Consider the following 17,482-nt stretch of genomic DNA (forward strand, 5'->3'; position numbering starts at 1 on the left):
CCGCCGGTTTGGGTATAACTGATCTACTGGAGTGACTTTAGATCCATGTCAAACTTGGAGAAATTCCCCTTCACATTTTTTTTATTTTGTCACGACAATAAATGTAGAGTATGAAAATGAGTTTAAAAGTTTCCCTATTTGATAGAGATACAATTAATAGGGACATGTTTGTGTGTTTTACATAATTCGGATGTTCCTTCAGAGTTGAAGATAGTTTACTTCCTAGTCCAAACCTCCCGCAGGACGACGTGGGATGGGAGCGGGCAAGGTTTGAACCCTCGACCGTCGATAAATCCGAACGACAGTCCAGCGCACAAACCGCACGACCAGGCAGCCATTAAACACACTACGGGTCTCCACCATGAATCTAAGGAACTTCTATCCCAAGTTTTATCAAAATTGGTCAAAAGGTGCTGATTTTATTCAGGACAAACATACATACATACGACTTTCTGCTTTGTGTAATACATATATGGTAATGACTCAAGAGCAAGACGCGTAAAAGGTTTTGATGAGTTTTTCCTTTAGTGACGCGACAGTCCATTTAAAAAGTTAGAACGGAACTAAGAGAATTAACGGGACGAAAGACGAAGTGACTACACTTGTAGCTAAATAGTGACCACGTAGTAGACTGGGCCCCTTAGTTCATTAAATTGGTGTTTATTTCAAAGGCGGAATGATTTCATTCAACACTGTTTGCTCTGTGGTGAGCTGTCAGCTGCGTAAGAAACTCGCAGAGAACATTCCAAGTAAATTCATCAACCTCATCTACATTGCACTCAACTAGATTAGATGTAACAACCGCCAACAATATATATGTACTAGTATTTTGCAGGGCCGGCCTTAGGTGACCGCATTGGGCTCCGCACTTATGCGACCACAGTGGGCCCCGCACTTTCATAGGACCCGCGCTAATTCTAGGTGTATAAATTATTAAATTAAACCATTGTATAACAGATTTCCCGCGGCCTCCTGTCAATTTACCAGGAGCTCCCGAATATGCAAAATATACGAAAAAGTCCTGGAAATATCCGCAAATTATTAAAATCTTTAGAAAACTCATGCGAATCTCCTGAAATATATAGACAAAAATTGTAATTTTGGGGTGTCATTCAATAAGGAAAATGCCAATCCTACGCGCGATAAAATAAAACGGCATTATCCCGTAATTTTGTAATCTGGTGAAAGAAGCTTCTCGCGCCTCAAACTAATGAAGAATTACTTTAGTTCAACAATTCTCGCAGATATATTGAAACATTTGTTAATTCTTGCTATTGAGCGTGATCTATGTGGGAAATAGAATTTTTATGATATACTGCATGACTTCGCTACACGCAAGGCTCGTAAAGTTCGTGGGATAACTCTATGGCAGAAATAAATGAGTGATCTTTCCTTTACTTCTTCTTCTCGTCCAAACTCTTGAGCGAAGAAGTGAATTTATATATATATATATTATGTATTTATAGTCCGAACAACCAAGCGCGCTATAGATGGAAAAAGGAAACTGCATCTTATGAGAAATAACAATGCACAAGTTGTTACTTTTCGCAGTTCCATAGATTTTCAGAGGTGTGACAATACACAAATTAAAGAAACATTTCTAGGTCACGTCTGCAACAGTAACCTTAACAAAGGTCATGTTTGTGGAGGCATTAAAATTAAATAAATAATAGCTGGCGTAAAAATTGTCACCAACCCGATGGCCGTGGGTGACTATCATTGCATTTCAGACTCTTCGACACCGAATCGGTAAATCTGGATCCAGTTATTCGATACGCTCCACTTGACACGCACAGGTAGTCAACACTTTCTCGTCCGTCGGCACGCCACGGCGGCAGACGATCAGCCGTGGCCCAAGCCTAAAGTCACGCCCACTGCTAGCAAGCTCTGGGGCTGTACCAACAGGTGACACCAATACGAGTGTGACGGGTCCTCAAGAGTAGAGGGGTCATTTGGTTACATTAACCTCTTACGGTGGCTGGGACAAGGGGCGGCTAACTTGAATGAGGGCATTGAAGGCCAGTAGGTAGTTGTAGTGCAGGATTCAACCATGGACTAACAGGATCTATGTTAACGTGTTTGTATCTTGGCCATTCACGCACATTTCAGTCAGTAGGTACGTTCTTATAAACTTGTGAGTTCAGTACTTAGCTCTTGTGTTATTGTGCTTGTACTTTCGTGTCTACTTGGAGTACCTAACTAAAGTCAAAGTCACTGTTTGAATTGTCATATTAAAGTTGGTTAGTAAAGAATGCTAGGTCTATATCAAATATAACTTATTTTATGAAGAGACGAAGGGTCTTGGAAATAAAGTTTACTGTCTATACAGAGACATGCGCACTAATTATATTTATTTATATCTCATTTCATCTTATAGTCAAATTATTTCAATAATATCCTGAATGTAAGTGCATCCATTTTGTAATTTCTTTACTTAAGAGTAGTTTAAATCATTATGAAGCCTCAAATGATGGTCAAGCGGGCGTTTAGTTTTTTGCCACATACCACCACCCTCCCCCTTTTTTTTTTCGTTCAAATAGTGTTGGGTCTCTACTAGACACTTGTTAGTTTAATGTCACTACCTGTCTGTGTAGATCTGTCACAGCGACCTTCACCTTAAGCACCCCATTTTTTTTTTGTCATTTTCCCAACATGCCAATGAAATGTAGTTCAAAAGAGAAGAATGAAACAAAACCCAAAATAAATAAAAAAAAAAAAAAGATACAGTATTGGGGGGGGGAGGGGGAGGGGGGGGTGCTAGAAGCGACCAACGATGAAGGTCAGAATGACATTAAGTGTTATGTAGTAGAGATCCGGTATGGTCATGAGCGCCTGTCATTTACCTGTTCAAATATATTGGGGGGGAGGGGGGGTTGTTTGGTTATCCCCTTGGTTCTAGTAAGTACAGTCCGGAGAGACACTTTGAGATTGACACCGACCCATGACAGGAACGTTGTCAGTCAGCTAGATTTCTAAAGACAAGAAGTCTAGCAGACGACCGTCTCGTTGCCGTAACTTGTACGTCAAAATGCTGTGTTCGGGGTATGAGTCAGTTTTAGACGTCGGTCATTGTTTCACACGCACCTAAAATCCCCCAAATGTTTACAGACGTAAACTGTAGCTTCTAAAAAAAGTTTTTTTTTGTTAAAAACCAAACTTCTTGACCCATTTGGAGCACATCAAAAAGCAAGTTTTTTGTTTTGTTGAGTTGTATGTTTTTGTCATCATCAATAAGTAGCATTTATTTCCCTTTTTCGATACCAAACAAAATAATTAATTACCGATAGTTAACTAATTGGTTAACTTTTTTTTTTACTGATTCTTGTTTTGTAAGGTGCTAGAAATAATTTAGCAAAAATTTTAATTTGATCCGAGATTGGGTGTGGGAGAAATAACGTGTACCGACTGTTTTACTCGACAAACAGAAAGACGTAAAGTTGATACAAGCTTTGTTTTTAAAAAGTGACAAGACTTTCTAGCTCTATGGGAGTACTTAAACAAGGGGATATCACTATCATACCAAAATATCAAAGTCACATATTCACTCTCGCCTTACCTCCCCATGACAGTAAACAATTGTAAAATAAAGTTTTCGTTAAATGTCTACGCTTTCTTGCATTACGGAGAGGTGGGGAACTCTTCTATATATCAACTATTGAGTCGTTTCATTTTAGCTTTCAATGAATGACATACATCAAACATGGTCTTCGTAGCTATCTACACGTTTGATCTTAGAATTGTCAGTTCCATTCTTGTGAGTATATTTCCACAATGCCAACATTGGACATGCCAGTGCCCCCTGACGGCAAGAAGTTGGGCGACACACGCAGACCAAAACATGACCGGGGGGCGACGCTTATAGAAAACACATAGATCTACCTTGGGCGCCGGTAATAACTATTTCTGATCACGTCTGAACTTGGCCGACTTAGAGGCTCTATCAAAATGTAGGTAAAGACACACACGCATACATTGCACCGGTCTTTTCTTTTTCAATACAATGATTTATATCTAGGGGAGATAACGCCAACATATTGACAGGCACGTTAGATAACCGAATCGCTGATCTGCCTCATTGATTTAAACGATTTCAAATGAGACGCTTCTTCCTTGCTATGTACAAATGGGTTTCTAACGGCGTTATCACGTTTAGTAAAGTGTTATCACTTAAGGTGGTATCCCGGGTGGGCAGAGACTCTTGACCATTATCGGTCTCGGTGGATGTACTGTACAATACATTGGCTGTGATCTACCTTAAGTCTTCCAGGTAAGTCCACGGGTTAATACAACCTAATGTGCTTTCTCCAGAAAGGCTTTAGTTTTTAGTTAAGAATTCAGATGGCTAGTAACGTGTAACCCATACTGTGAACACAGTTCGTCGTTTGTGTTGGGAATTGGACACTCGTTTGGGACGTAGCTTTGAGCTAGTTTAGAAATCGACTGTGTTTTAATTAGGAACAAGGAGAAACCACAAGAAGCTGTGTGAGAATCTGTGGGGTGTGTGAGAATTTTATGTGAGGGAGGGGGGCGTGAACAGGCTGGCTAGAAACTCCAAAGTCCCACACTAAGTCCTAACAGCAAACTATTTCTTTGAGTTAATGGGGTTAAAAAAAATTCCGTGACAAAATTCTGAATAGACACTTCTGGTACCTCAAGTAGGTGCCCTCGCACTGCGGCGTGAGGGCCAATGCCGTGGCTGATGCTCTAGCATGAGAAGGAGCGCTGGCCGTGCCCGCTTTCGAATCGCCAAGTACGTTTCAACAGGCTACGACAGTAATACGAGAGTGGGTACATGAAAAGTGGTTGAAATCCTGGGATGACTCCAACACTGCCAGGGGAGTCTGGCAGCACATGCGCCGCCCAAATCGAGAGGACCCGTGGTGGAGGCTAAAAAGGTCGGAACAAACAACAATAGCGAAGTGGCATAAGGGACACTGCCCCATAGGTGCGTACTTCGCCCGGTTCCGGCCAAATTTTGATGCCCGTTGCCGACACTGCGGGGAATCAGAAGAGACGGTGGCGCACGTCTTGCAAGAGTGTCCGCAGCTCCGCGAGCTGCGGGAGGACGTATCTAGTGGTTTACTAAATTTGTATGGAAGCTACGAGGCACTACGCCAAACAGCAGAGTTCCTTACCAGGGCACTACGGGAGACCTAGGTCTCCCTGCCTTGTCACCAATTGGAGTTCATCTCAGGTACCTCAAGTAAGCCTCTACTCAATGCCCCCCCCCCAAAAAAAAAACAACCTTCACCCTTATCTCGCTACCATAATAATATTCACTGGACATCCGGGATGAAAAGTTCATCGCTTGACCCAATGACCGGCCAGTTCATCAACACGAAGAAAGACAAAAAGGAGGGAGGGGGTGGTATGTGTGCTGCGACCGTTCGTGACTTTAACCTAGAAAGCACTCGACCATGACCGGGTAGTTATCAATTATTTAATTAAAAAGAGGTTTCTTTCCAAAACTAGTGCTATACCCATACAAATAACAAGAAATATTTTATAGAGAGAATCTCTTCGTGTCGACAATGTCTGACAATGAAGCCACATTGACAAGACGCTGCATTCGTGTTCTGCAGAGTCGCCCGGGAGAAACAGAATCAAAGTTGACATAGGAATGAAGTCTTGTCAAGAGTATCATTAGGGATACCTGTGTAGTTGTATATTAAATGCACACATCGACACAATCTTCGCCTGCCCCATTGGTTTGTTGGATGGTTGGGCACCACACGTGATCTGTCGACCATCTATCTCCATTCCTCTCTATCCCTTGCCTTGGCTAGCATCTCTTTCCCGTCCATTCTTTTATGTTGTTTTCCCATCGCTTTCTCTGTCTGCCTCTTCTTCTTTTCCTGATACTGTTCCCTAAAGGAACTTGGCAAGTCCCGAAGAGCTTGTGATATGACCATAAAGTTTTAGTTTTATGTCAGTGGGTTATAGCAGGACTTCGTGGGGCCCAGTCGCTGTTTCTAATCTCCTCTTTTGTGATGCGGTCCTCGTAGGGTCATACCTGGGATTCTTCTACAGCATCTCCATGTCATGGCTATGAACTGTCTCTCTAGTTCTGCAGTCAGCGTTCATGATTCGCAAAAGCAATTAAGAATGTGGCCATGACCAAGGAGAGCATCGGTCTGATTTTAGTGTGGAGGACACAAAAACATACCATATCAAAATGTGTATTTAAATTCATGCAGGTCAAAATGTGTATTTAAATTCATGCAGGTCAAAATGTGTATTTAAATTCATGCAGGTCAAAATGTGTATTTAAATTCATGCAAGTCAAAATGTGTATTTAAATTCATGCAAGTCAAAATGTGTATTTAAATTCATGTAAGTCAAAATGTGTATTTAAATTCATGTAAGTCAAAATGTGTATTTAAATTCATGTAAGTCAAAATGTGTATTTAAATTCATGTAAGTCATAGCAGAGCTTGTAGACCATGTACAGAGACACTAGATCAGCAGTTCTCAACCTTTTATGCTCGGAGACCCCTTTTTACAATCCCCCACTCTGCCGCGACCCCCCCCCCCCAACACACACACCACAGCAATAGAAGAATTGACAATAACAATCCATATTTTCGATGGTCTTAGGCGACCCCTGGCAAATCGTCAATCGACCCCCCCCCCAAGGGGGTCGCGACCCACAGGTTGAGAACCCCTGCACTAGATAGTGAACAGAGACACTAGCTAGTGTACAGAGTTACTTGACCTACCCTGAATGTGACTCACACAAGTGGACTAGAAGAACAATTGCTGGACTATTCCCCTCACTGGACTACGCTTAGTACTGGATGACTACATCCCCTAGTACAGCCATACATAATTGATGACTTGAGTATTGATCTCAAGGTAGTAGCCTACTGTCAGATCAATACCTCGACAAACATCGCAATTCATTCCATTTGTATCAGCTACTTCACGGGTTAAAAAAAACAACAACACGGATCTCGAAAACGGCTCTAACGATTTTCCTGAAATTAGAAAGTTATATCTTTGGGAAAAGAATGGCTAGCTAATTGGCCACACAGGGAATACTCTCCTTTGAACGTTGTGATTTTTTTCAAAATATAATCTTAACATTAAATTTGGCGTGCATTCTTTTATTTTGAGCACACGTCAGCGGGTATTCCCGCATGTATTCATTTCAAAGTGAAACCAAGAAATAGATGTACAGGAACACTTGGCGCACCGTCTTCTGTAGACTTCGTGAGTTGGGCTGATACAATGTGTGACAGTAGACATGTTGATAACACTTCTGCAATTTAGTGATACACCCTGGAATGTCCTTTTTATCTTTTTCTTCATTATTAAGAGCAAAGTAATCATTTCGGAGAAAAAAATTCATCAGCTTTATAAAGGGGGAATCAGTTGAACTCCTTCAGACGTAGATCGACTATGGTTCATCTCAAACACTTTTTCGTGTGGCTGCGGAGCCCTATTTTTTTGGAGAGACACTCCCGTCCACAAATAGCGCAGGTTACGGTGGCTTTCGCCCGTAAAGAATATGGCTTAACGATTAGCACGAAGAAAACTAATTTTATGGGACCACCTGCTACAGCACCACCCTCCATCCTCATAGAGACATAGACAATAACAAGCTGGGTGCCGTAAATGAATTCTATCTCGGATCCACAATTCAAGATGACCTGTCTCTAGAAGAGGAAGCTTTAAAAAAAAAAACGCCTAGGAAAGGCTGCATCGACCTTAGCTAGGCTCAGTTCATGAGTTTGGGAAAAACAAAAAAAAAGGGGGAATAGTCTTTTTAAAAAGTACTTTTTAGATTTGACTTTGTGTGCAAACATGTCCTACATTCCAGGTGACTACATGGCATATGTTCGAAGCACGTAATGAGATGTGCAGGACCCGAATGACGACTAATAGCACAACCCTCACCTAGACGTCATTAAACCGTGGAGTTCAATCGATAAGCCTGTCGCATTAATGTCAACCCATCCAGACCTATTAACATTCAAAATCATAAAGGACTGCTCTATAAATACAACAACCCCTCATAGGTCTGACTTCAATACGAAATCCATTTAGACCAGCTGAACTTCTATCTCGTAGTAAGGCTGTGATCGCTCATGCGTATCAGCCTCCCGTGCAAGTGCACCAGTTTAAGTCTTTATATTGAATCCTAGATCCGCATTAGAGATTGGACAAGCCTTAGGCTACAGAGCGCCACGCTATACAACAAAGCATTCCCAGACATCCCCATGCAATAAAAAACATGAAGTAATATGGAAGAAACGAAACTAGGTTTTAATCTTTTTGTCTTCTAAATTTCATTTCACACATTCCGTTTGGTGCCACATCAGTAAATGGTAACTGGACAGGTTTCAAAAGTAGGAGGCCTAAAACCACCATTACATCTTGGATGGGTGGGATTCTGTTTGCGACACACCCGACAAACTCAAACAATTCGTTCATTGCAGCTCAAAACGTCCAATGAAAGAATAGATACTATAGGTGCGACATTGTCGCCAACTATTAGACACTTAAATCATTCTTTGACAATATCTCACAGATGGTGGCCCGCATTTACGTAATGCAAAGAAAGCGTAGATATTGAAATAGCAGCTGCTAGTTGTTAAGTCTACAGTGTTATAAAGTCAAAGTCATTTCTGCTCGTACCTTTACTTTGGTGTCAACGTGTAATAAAAAATAAAATTGTGTGTTGGGGGGGAGGGTTAAATCCCATTAGAAAACGACCTCAATGATGTTTTGTTGTTTGTCCGCAGATAAACTGAAAGTTTTAGTTCCAGCTTCGCTCATGACTGTGTCAAGTCCACGCAACACTCACTACAGTCTTTCTGAATTGTACAGCTAGCATTGACCATTATCTGGACAAGATGACCAGTCCGCTGATCGTCTCCGCCGTGATAGTCATGGTCACTTTGGCCTGCAGCTGCAGCCTGGCCCAGCTGACCGTCGCCCCTTTCGCCATCGCCGTGGAGCCAGCGTGGACGGCCAAGTTCGACTGCACGCCGGACGACGCACGTCTGGTCAGCCAAGTCACCTGGCAATTCAACCAGACGGTCCTGGTGGGCAGCTCTAGAGTAGTGGTGGGCAACGGCTCACTAGTCATCACCAACGCCACCTACTCGGATGCAGGCCAGTACACGTGTATCCTGGGCAACGACACCTCGGACGCTACCTTGATCGTGTACGACATGCCGGACTACGTGACCGAGGGTCTGGTGATCGGCTTCATCTGCCTGGGGCTCTTCGTCCTACTGATTGTTGGCGTCACCATCGACTTCGTGAAGCAAGAGCGAGAGCGCAAGAAGCGACACAAGGCGCGCAGAGAAAAGGCTGAGCGCAGAACAGACACCGCCACTAAGTATTAAACAAACAGGGACAGACGCTAAACCATGAACACAACTAGTTTTATTAAAGAGGGAAAAAATGAAGACGAGACCTATGTTACGGGGCAATTTGTTAGTTTTTTTTTGTTTGTTTTGGACTATACTGAAGGCAGGTTAAATTACGACTCAGGGAGTAAGATCGTTCACTAGGAATCTAATTCAACTTGAAAATCAAGTCAAGGCCTATCCAATGATTTCACTTGGTTGAACGCTTCTGTGTTAACACATTATGTTAATGTAAACCAGCACGATGAAGGCCCTGCAGCAGTCAATGACTATTAGAAGGTACCACTGACGTTAAAAATGCCTGTAGTTTTGTTCACGTGCTGTCGGAAGTGGCAAAAACAGAGACAGTAAAATGTGTACCCACAGGTGGTGAGACCTAGTTGACCAGCAGTTACAAAAACATAGCTTTTGTTAAGGAACATTGATTCGGTGTCCATATGTATTTACTTCTTTCAAACTTCAGATGGCCTTTGTTCAGTCCCCCCCATGGCATGTATGTGTGACAACTCAGTCATTGTAAACTTGAATCGGTTTCCTTCACGATAGAGAATAACAGAAGACTCGCATTCAAACGAACAAATCTGGGATTTCATAAGGCAGGCCAAGACAGAGGCTATACATCTAGCTAATTTGCTGTTAAAAACAAAACATTTTTTTATTTATTTATTTTTGAAGACTATCTACTATATAAATCAAAATGTAAGGCGTGTGTATGACTATGCATGTGTGTCCCGAATAAAAATCAAAACCGCTTGACCAATCTTGATCACATTTGACATGAACGTTTTACAACGAAGACCGCGGTGAATATTAAAAGTCCCACAACTAGAGGACCATACAAATATTTTTAACGAATACCTGAATTAATCTCTATTGTAGGAAGAAACTTTTATAACTAATCGGGGTCCGCGGGTCATATCCGGCCAGTACAGAAAGAAAAAAAACAACGATGGATCATTTCAAAACGTCAAAAGATATGTGATATGTGAACATGTGTTTGTAGAATGCCAACACAAGTTATTTATTGACCTACGGAAACATAGCCATCACTGACCATAGGCCATCAGCAATTGTTTCACTCATTATTGACTATTTCTTTCCAAGGCAGTCAGACAACTCTGATATACTAAATAAAACTGTTTCCAAATTGAACACGGCTTTGGTGGTTTCATTTCATTGATACAAGTGTGACAATTATTTAATTTCATTGCCTTTTGTCCAAACAGCTTTGTCCACTGCATGAAATCTTAATCTACACCATCTTTATCATGTCCTAGTATTATGTAATAAACATACTATCCTCTAAGTAAGGGCAATAATTTCTACTAGTTGGACTCAGCCATAAGACTCCACACTGTACGGAAGCGCCCAAATTACTAAGTACCCAACAGGCTGGTATTTTAACTATTCACTATTATCATTATTTAATCCTTATTGGAGTTTTGTTGAAAGGCAAGTGTATTATTTAGATAATTAACAACTCAAAACAATGAAAAAAGAAAGTCCTGAGATAAACCCGGAAAACAGTTATCCTTATTTGCCTGGTCAGGACTGTCTCTTATTTCGCTATAATTAATTCACCATTTCTCTTATTTAATTTTAAAAAAAATTGTTCCCAGTGCTGCCTTTATATTGGCAACAATAATGTATGCCATTACTCGTTTTAACGTAGGGTTTACAGGTACATCTCCAGAGACAGATACTCAAGAGTTTAATTAATGAACATTTTAACTTAACCAGCTCACTATGTCCGGTATAGAAATAACAGACACGGATACACAGACGTGAAGGAGGGGGGGGGGGCATTAAGAGTGATGTTACCCACACACACAATTATAAATGTCTTTGCCATACAGTGCCCACGTCCCCCGCTCCCGCGATACCATTCAAACGGAGCGCCCACGTTTAGACCTACATGCTAAAAATAGTCGACACGGTTCTTGTTGACATATGACGCCAAATTCAGAAAAGGGCAACAACTGTGTATGCAAGCCAATATAGTAACACACAACAACGTATTGGCTCTTCCGTTTAGCGCTGCCCACTGGAGCGTGGCTGCACAACTTAGAGTCAGTCAAGCAGAACATGTACACTCATTGAGACCAGTTCTTGTTCACACCAATGGGAAAGCTAGGATAGACAAGGGAGACAAATACTTCAACAATAGATGGCGTCTTTCTGACCCAAGAGTTCTCTTTGAACTTGATGTCAGTATATGGGACATTGAGTAACAGGGGCGTACTGATTATGAACCCCCATAACTTGGGTAGAGCCAGGATAAGTCAACACTGGTGCTATGTTCATTTCCTAGAATGTCAACACAGTTGCTATGTTCATTTCGTAAAAAGTCAACTCTGTTGCTATGTTCATTTCGTAGCAACCTCAACACTGTTGCTATGTTTATTTCATAGCAACCTCAACACTGTTGCTATGTTCATTTCGTAGCAACCTCAACACTGTTGCTATGTTTATTTCATAGCAACCTCAACACTGTTGCTATGTTTATTTCATAGCAACCTCAACACTGTTGCTATGTTTATTTCGTAGCAACCTCAACACTGTTGCTATGTTTATTTCATAGCAACCTCAACACTGTTGCTATGTTTATTTCATAGCAACCTCAACTACCTCAACACTGTTGCTATGTTTATTTCGTAGCAACCTCAACACTGTTGCTATGTTTATTTCATAGCAACCTCAACACTGTTGCTATGTTTATTTCATCGCAACCTCAACACTGTTGCTATGTTCATTTCGTAGCAACCTCAACACTGTTGCTATGTTCATTTCGTAGCAACCTCAACACTGTTGCTATGTTTATTTCGTAGCAACCTCAACACAGTTGCTATGTTCATTTCGTAGACAAGTACAAAAAAAATAATTTGAAATGAATTACTCTGAATTCCATCAGAACAGACAAGTTACGCACTAAAACCATGTAGGTCACAGCGGTTCTCAACCTTTTAAGCTCGGCGACCCTTTTTTACAATCTCCCACTCTGCGGCGACCCCACCCACACAGTAATAGAAGAATAGAAGAACCCTGAGGGGGTCGCGACCCACAGGTTGAGAACCCCCTGATGTAGGACAAGTCAGAAAATTTAATTGCATCACCTCTTTCTGGAAAACAATTAGGTGGGGTGGGGGGCGAGGGTGACAAATAGCAACCTGCGAAACCAAAAAGGGTAAAATCACAGATATTCCTTTAAAAAAGATAATTATTACCTGCTAGTACCCTTCTACCTATGTGTTATCTAGTCCTGCATGTTCAATACACTGATAAATCAATTACTTTCCTAATCGGGCTCCAATAGCCCTTGTACGACTTTGTCCTAGCATATAGAATAAGAAATGTGCCCTTTAATGTCTGAGTATTTTAAAAGATTGTGTTTTTCTATTTGAGTTATGCTTCAGTATTATATGCATTACTGCTACCTAAGTGGTGTACCTGCACTGCCACTTCCTGCACTTACCCACACAAATTTGAGGCTAATACTAAAAATAACATTGACCCAAGATGCTTTTCCAAATAATAAAATCATAAAAGACAATTTGCACCCAGTGGCGTAGCAAGGGATTTGGGGGGCCTGGGGGGAGCTTGGCCTCTTTAGGGGGCCTCTGCATTGTGACAATTGACATCGTAACATAAGATAATGTAATTAATAAATCAATGTGTGGAATATGTGCAACATTGTCACTAATTAACATAACCACATGAAAAGCAAGAAAAAAAATGGTATTGGGTTAATTTTTTATGTAAAAAAAAATAAATTCAGACCCTCATTTGTGTCCCCCCCCCCTCAAATGGGGTCCAGTGGGATTTTCAAAATTGGACCCTCCTTCTCCCACCCTAGCTGCGCCACTATTTGCACGCATTACAAATTAGGACCAAGAGGTCAAAGAAAGATACGAAAAACTCCTTTATTCCACATGTCAGTCAGGAAGTTAGATGGTCATTATTTGTCTCACCAAGAAGTACAAGGCTTAGGAGCCCTATGAATCAAGTTCTGGGGCTGATGTATGCGAGTATGCTTTGTTAGTTTATTATTTGCGTGTGTATGTTGTTTGTGATTGCATCTATGTTGTCATTCGTAAAGTAGTGGACCTAATGCTGAGGTGGACAATGGCAGTCAAACTCAATTTCCATTTTTGGACCATATCAAAATAATTTATGTGTATGTTGTTTGTGATTGCATCTATGTTGTCATTCGTAAAGTAGTGGACCTAATGCTGAGGTGGACAATGGCAGTCAAACTCAATTTCCATTTTTGGACCATATCAAAATAATTTATGGTAGAAAACAAAATTTAATGCTAATAATTCCTGTTACCTCTTCTTTGTAAACATGTTAACCAAGTCTTGAACTATAACAATAAAGACAATATGAAACACCAGAAACTCATTACAGTGAGCAAGGTATTCAGACAAGCTGTTCTATTGACCATTATTGTGTGCTAATGGATGTAAAAAAAATGTCCACCTTTAAATGACAAGTGTCAGGGCCAAGAAGAATGTCACCCAATTTAGAATAACCTACAGCTGAAGTGGCATGCTAAAATTTTATAGCGCCTCATAAATTTTGCACTGGAAAGTTGGCAACAAGACAGAACAGTCAAAGTCCATAAAACAATCACAAACAAGTTCTAGGCCAAACAATTGTGCATTACACAAGACAAGACCAAACTTTTACAAGTTTTTACACTTATTGAAACTTAAGACATTCAAATACCAATTCTATTATCACATGGCCCACATTGTACAGTAGATATCAGGCAAGCATGTACACATTTAACAATCCCGTACTAATACCTTATACAAAAATAATTTTGAATTAAATGTGGACTTGTAGGCAAATACACACACACATACAGAAAGATAAAGGCATATTTCTTATTCCTACAAGTGTCTCTGCATGGAAAAGAAATGACTTGGCCAAGTTGAAGTCTCAAATTAACATGCATAACTAGGACCTTTTCTTTAGAAGGAAAGTCTTTAAAATACTTGTATCACAGCATGACTGGGATTGCATCAAGTCCTTTTCTTGGCATAGGTTTCAATCCTACTGCTGCTTTAAACTTGTACCTTTCTTTTTAAAACCAAACAAGACAGAACAGCTGGAGGGAATCACAGACAGAGGCTATTAACTCTTTCTCTCCTAACTGACGATACCAACTTTGATTTTACTAGAATGTGATAAATAATTACGGAGATAAAGAGTTAAAAAAAAAATTGGTTCTCAAATTTCATGCCTAAGCCAAATTAAAATTTTGTAATACAAGATACAGAGAATGAAAAAAGGGTCATCTTAAGAAAAGCTGACAGGACAAGGTGAAAGAATGGACCGCCTCTCAATATTGTGCCAAGGATGGCTGCTGACAGGAAGAATGGAAGGATTATGCAAATCGTCACAATATGAACGGTGAATTTCAAATCTCACATTAACAGAGCTTTAAGTAAAATCCCATTATTTCTCTATTAAAATCAAACAAAATACCCAAACATAAAAATATATTAGGACAAGAAAAGTTAAAATAGTTCGTTTGTTACAGCAATGAAGGTCAGAGAGCAGGAGTCAGAGACATGTGTTAAGCCAAGTTTCCTAAGAAGTTAGGGTTGTCTTTTTTTATTATTATTTTGCTTAAGAGATTATATGTGACTCACATTTATTTATAAAATTATTGTAAATTTTTTTAAAAATAGAAATGGGGGTAAAAAATATAAACAATATTACAAGTAAGAACAAAAACAACACACAAACACATCTTCTTTCAACTCTCCTAATGGACTATCCACTGGACCTGTGTGACCATTTTCTTTATCACTGAATGTTACCCCCAATGTTTCACTCCAAATAGAAGAATGACCTCTCGCTTTCCCTCTGAATCTAAAGTATTTTTTTGCTAACAACTTAAATGGCGTGATGATGGAAGAGCCAAGTAGAGTTTATCAAGATATAAATTGTACTCACGTTTCAAATCATAGTGGCTTGAGGTTAGAGCATTGAACCTGTAATTAAAAAAAAACAAACAAAGAGATGACTAATTATACAATAAATAATACTTTCAAGGACAAAAGGCAAGTGTCTTTTCAAAGTGACTTTTCTTCAGAATTTTTTTTTTTTTTTTTTAAGGCCTGCAGGCCTTAGTTTGAATATCACTGATCTAGTGCATTGGATTTAGATCTATGGCAAACAAGGTGCGATATTCCTTTAACACCTTTTAATTTTCATAAAAATGAGAGTAGACTATAAAAATGGGGTTTATCCATTTAGCTGACATATTCATGGCTAATACAAAATGAGAAAATGGGTTAGGTTACCCGATTGGTTAAAAAGTATTGTTTTTCAATAGAGAGAAATTCAGATTTCTATTCATTTTTAGGGCCTTCTTGTTGTGGTAGAGACATATAGTACACTCTCTGATGTGATCTAAGAAACATTCATGTCAAGTTTGGTCAACACGGTTTGGTTTTCTATAAGTAACATACATACATACTCCTTACATTATAGATGTATAGATGAACTTGGAATAGTTCTACTAAAACAAGCATTACATCAAACCATGATCACAATGTCTCAGCCATGTAAATGTCCTGGTGTAAATGTTTCAGCCATGTAAATGTCCTGATGTAAATGTCTTAGCCATGTAAATGTCCTGGTGTAAATGTTTCAGCCATGTAAATGTTCTGGTGTAAATGTCTTAGCCATGTAAATGTCCTAGCCACATAAATGTCCTGGTGTAAATGTCTTAGCCGTGTAAATGTCCTGGTGTAAATGTCTTAGCCATGTAAATGTCCTGGCGTAAATGTTTCAGCTGTGTAAATGCTTGCAGGAGGCATACAAAACTTTGGCAATTTATTAACACAATTGACAATGCTAAGAGAGTGGTAAATGTGTTGTCTTACTTGGTGACTAGTTTACTGTTACTCCTTTTGACATTTCCCAATTCTACCTCCAATTTCTTGTTGAGCTCATCCACTGCTCTTCTTTGTCTAAACAAAGCCTGTCAAGATAGAAACACAAAATATTCACAAAGTCCATCAAGACGTAAACAAAATATTCCAAGTCTATCAAGATAGAAACAAAATATTTAATACCCAACAAGATAAGAACTATATATTAAATGTCTTCATGACAGAAATAAAACATTCAAACTTTATCAAGACAGCAACATAAATATTAAATTTTTTTTAACATTGAGAATGAACCTCATTCACCAAAACGAACGTTCATATGATGTCAATGGATAAAACAATAAAAATACAGTCACATGCAGAGATGCCTACATGACTAAATGGAAATGTGTATTCAGAGACCTGGAAATGTGTATTTTGAGGGGCAAATGTGTATTTTTGTAAATATAAAGTAATATACTCAGGAAGGACTAAAAATCATTCAAGAATGTAACACACAAAATGCAGCAATGCTAAAGTTAACACAGCCTAAAGTTACATAAGACAATTTGTACATTTATCAAAATATTTACACTTTTTGTCTTTGTCATAGACTTTTCTAGTCAGCTTGCAATGATTTTATGCTCATAATACCTCTTGCGTTTTCTACATTCCATAATAGAGGCAACAGAAAACGGACACTTTTGTTACAAGTGAAATTAGACTTTAACCAGATGCGATGGTTTGCTTAACTGGATCAGTGACATCTATTTCTATTAAATTAGTTTTGTTTATAGGCAATTTCTTTAGAAGGTATCCAGACACTGGAAATATTTTATCACATTTTGAAAGAGTTCAGATTTTCTTCTTTCATACCATTCTTTGCAGAGTTAGCAATTGAAAACTTTGGTATCCTCTACAATCACTAATAACAAACATTTTAAAGATTTTTTTTCAGGCAGACAATCCTAATAAGTCATTGAACTTGTTTCTAATATAAAAGCTGGGCTATTGAGTCTGCTGAATAGCTGTAAGATTAAGCTATGTATATTCTGGTTTCAGATACTTGAAGTTGTTTTACAAAACAAACAGATATATTGAAACACACTCAGCTTTCAATGCCCCTGATTTAATTCTTTGAATTTAGACCTTCATAAGTAATAGAACCTAGCTAGTTGCTTGTGACTATAACAGTAGCTTTCGATCTGCCAC

The 17,482-nt window shown here is 39.4% G+C and overlaps 2 protein-coding genes across 5 annotated transcripts in view; one reads left to right on the forward strand and one right to left on the reverse strand.

Annotated features, from left to right (window-relative positions):
- The window catches only part of LOC106072457 (mucin-17-like), a 54,344-nt gene that overhangs the window by 25,174 nt on the left and 11,688 nt on the right, over positions 1-17,482 (reverse strand). Inside the window, exons 7-8 of the mRNA XM_056011901.1 lie at positions 16,283-16,380; positions 15,348-15,385 (exon numbers count right to left, since the gene is read on the reverse strand). Of these exons, the coding sequence (XP_055867876.1) occupies positions 15,348-15,385; positions 16,283-16,380 (136 nt within the window). The remainder of the gene's footprint in view (positions 1-15,347; positions 15,386-16,282; positions 16,381-17,482) is intronic.
- On the forward strand, positions 1,893-10,532 carry LOC106058793 (uncharacterized). Of its 4 annotated transcripts, none has more exons than XM_056011902.1 (2): positions 1,893-2,134; positions 8,748-10,532. In XM_056011902.1, the coding sequence occupies exon 2, from the start codon at positions 8,859-8,861 to the stop codon at positions 9,354-9,356; it is 498 nt and encodes a 165-aa protein (XP_055867877.1). In that variant the 5' UTR covers positions 1,893-2,134; positions 8,748-8,858; the 3' UTR covers positions 9,357-10,532. The 4 variants fall into 4 exon arrangements, with proteins under 4 accessions (XP_055867877.1, XP_013071745.1, XP_013071742.1 ...); XM_013216291.2 differs by having other exon boundaries at positions 1,894-2,112; XM_013216288.2 differs by having other exon boundaries at positions 1,895-2,116.

The sequence above is a fragment of the Biomphalaria glabrata genome, chromosome 15 (assembly GCF_947242115.1).
Source record: "Biomphalaria glabrata chromosome 15, xgBioGlab47.1, whole genome shotgun sequence".
NCBI lineage: Eukaryota > Metazoa > Mollusca > Gastropoda > Planorbidae > Biomphalaria > Biomphalaria glabrata.

Bases quoted from the DNA above. Each gene is read 5' to 3' on its own strand.
- LOC106058793 (XM_056011902.1), top strand. From the start codon at position 8,859: ATGACCAGTCCGCTGATCGTCTCCGCCGTGATAGTCATGGTCACTTTG.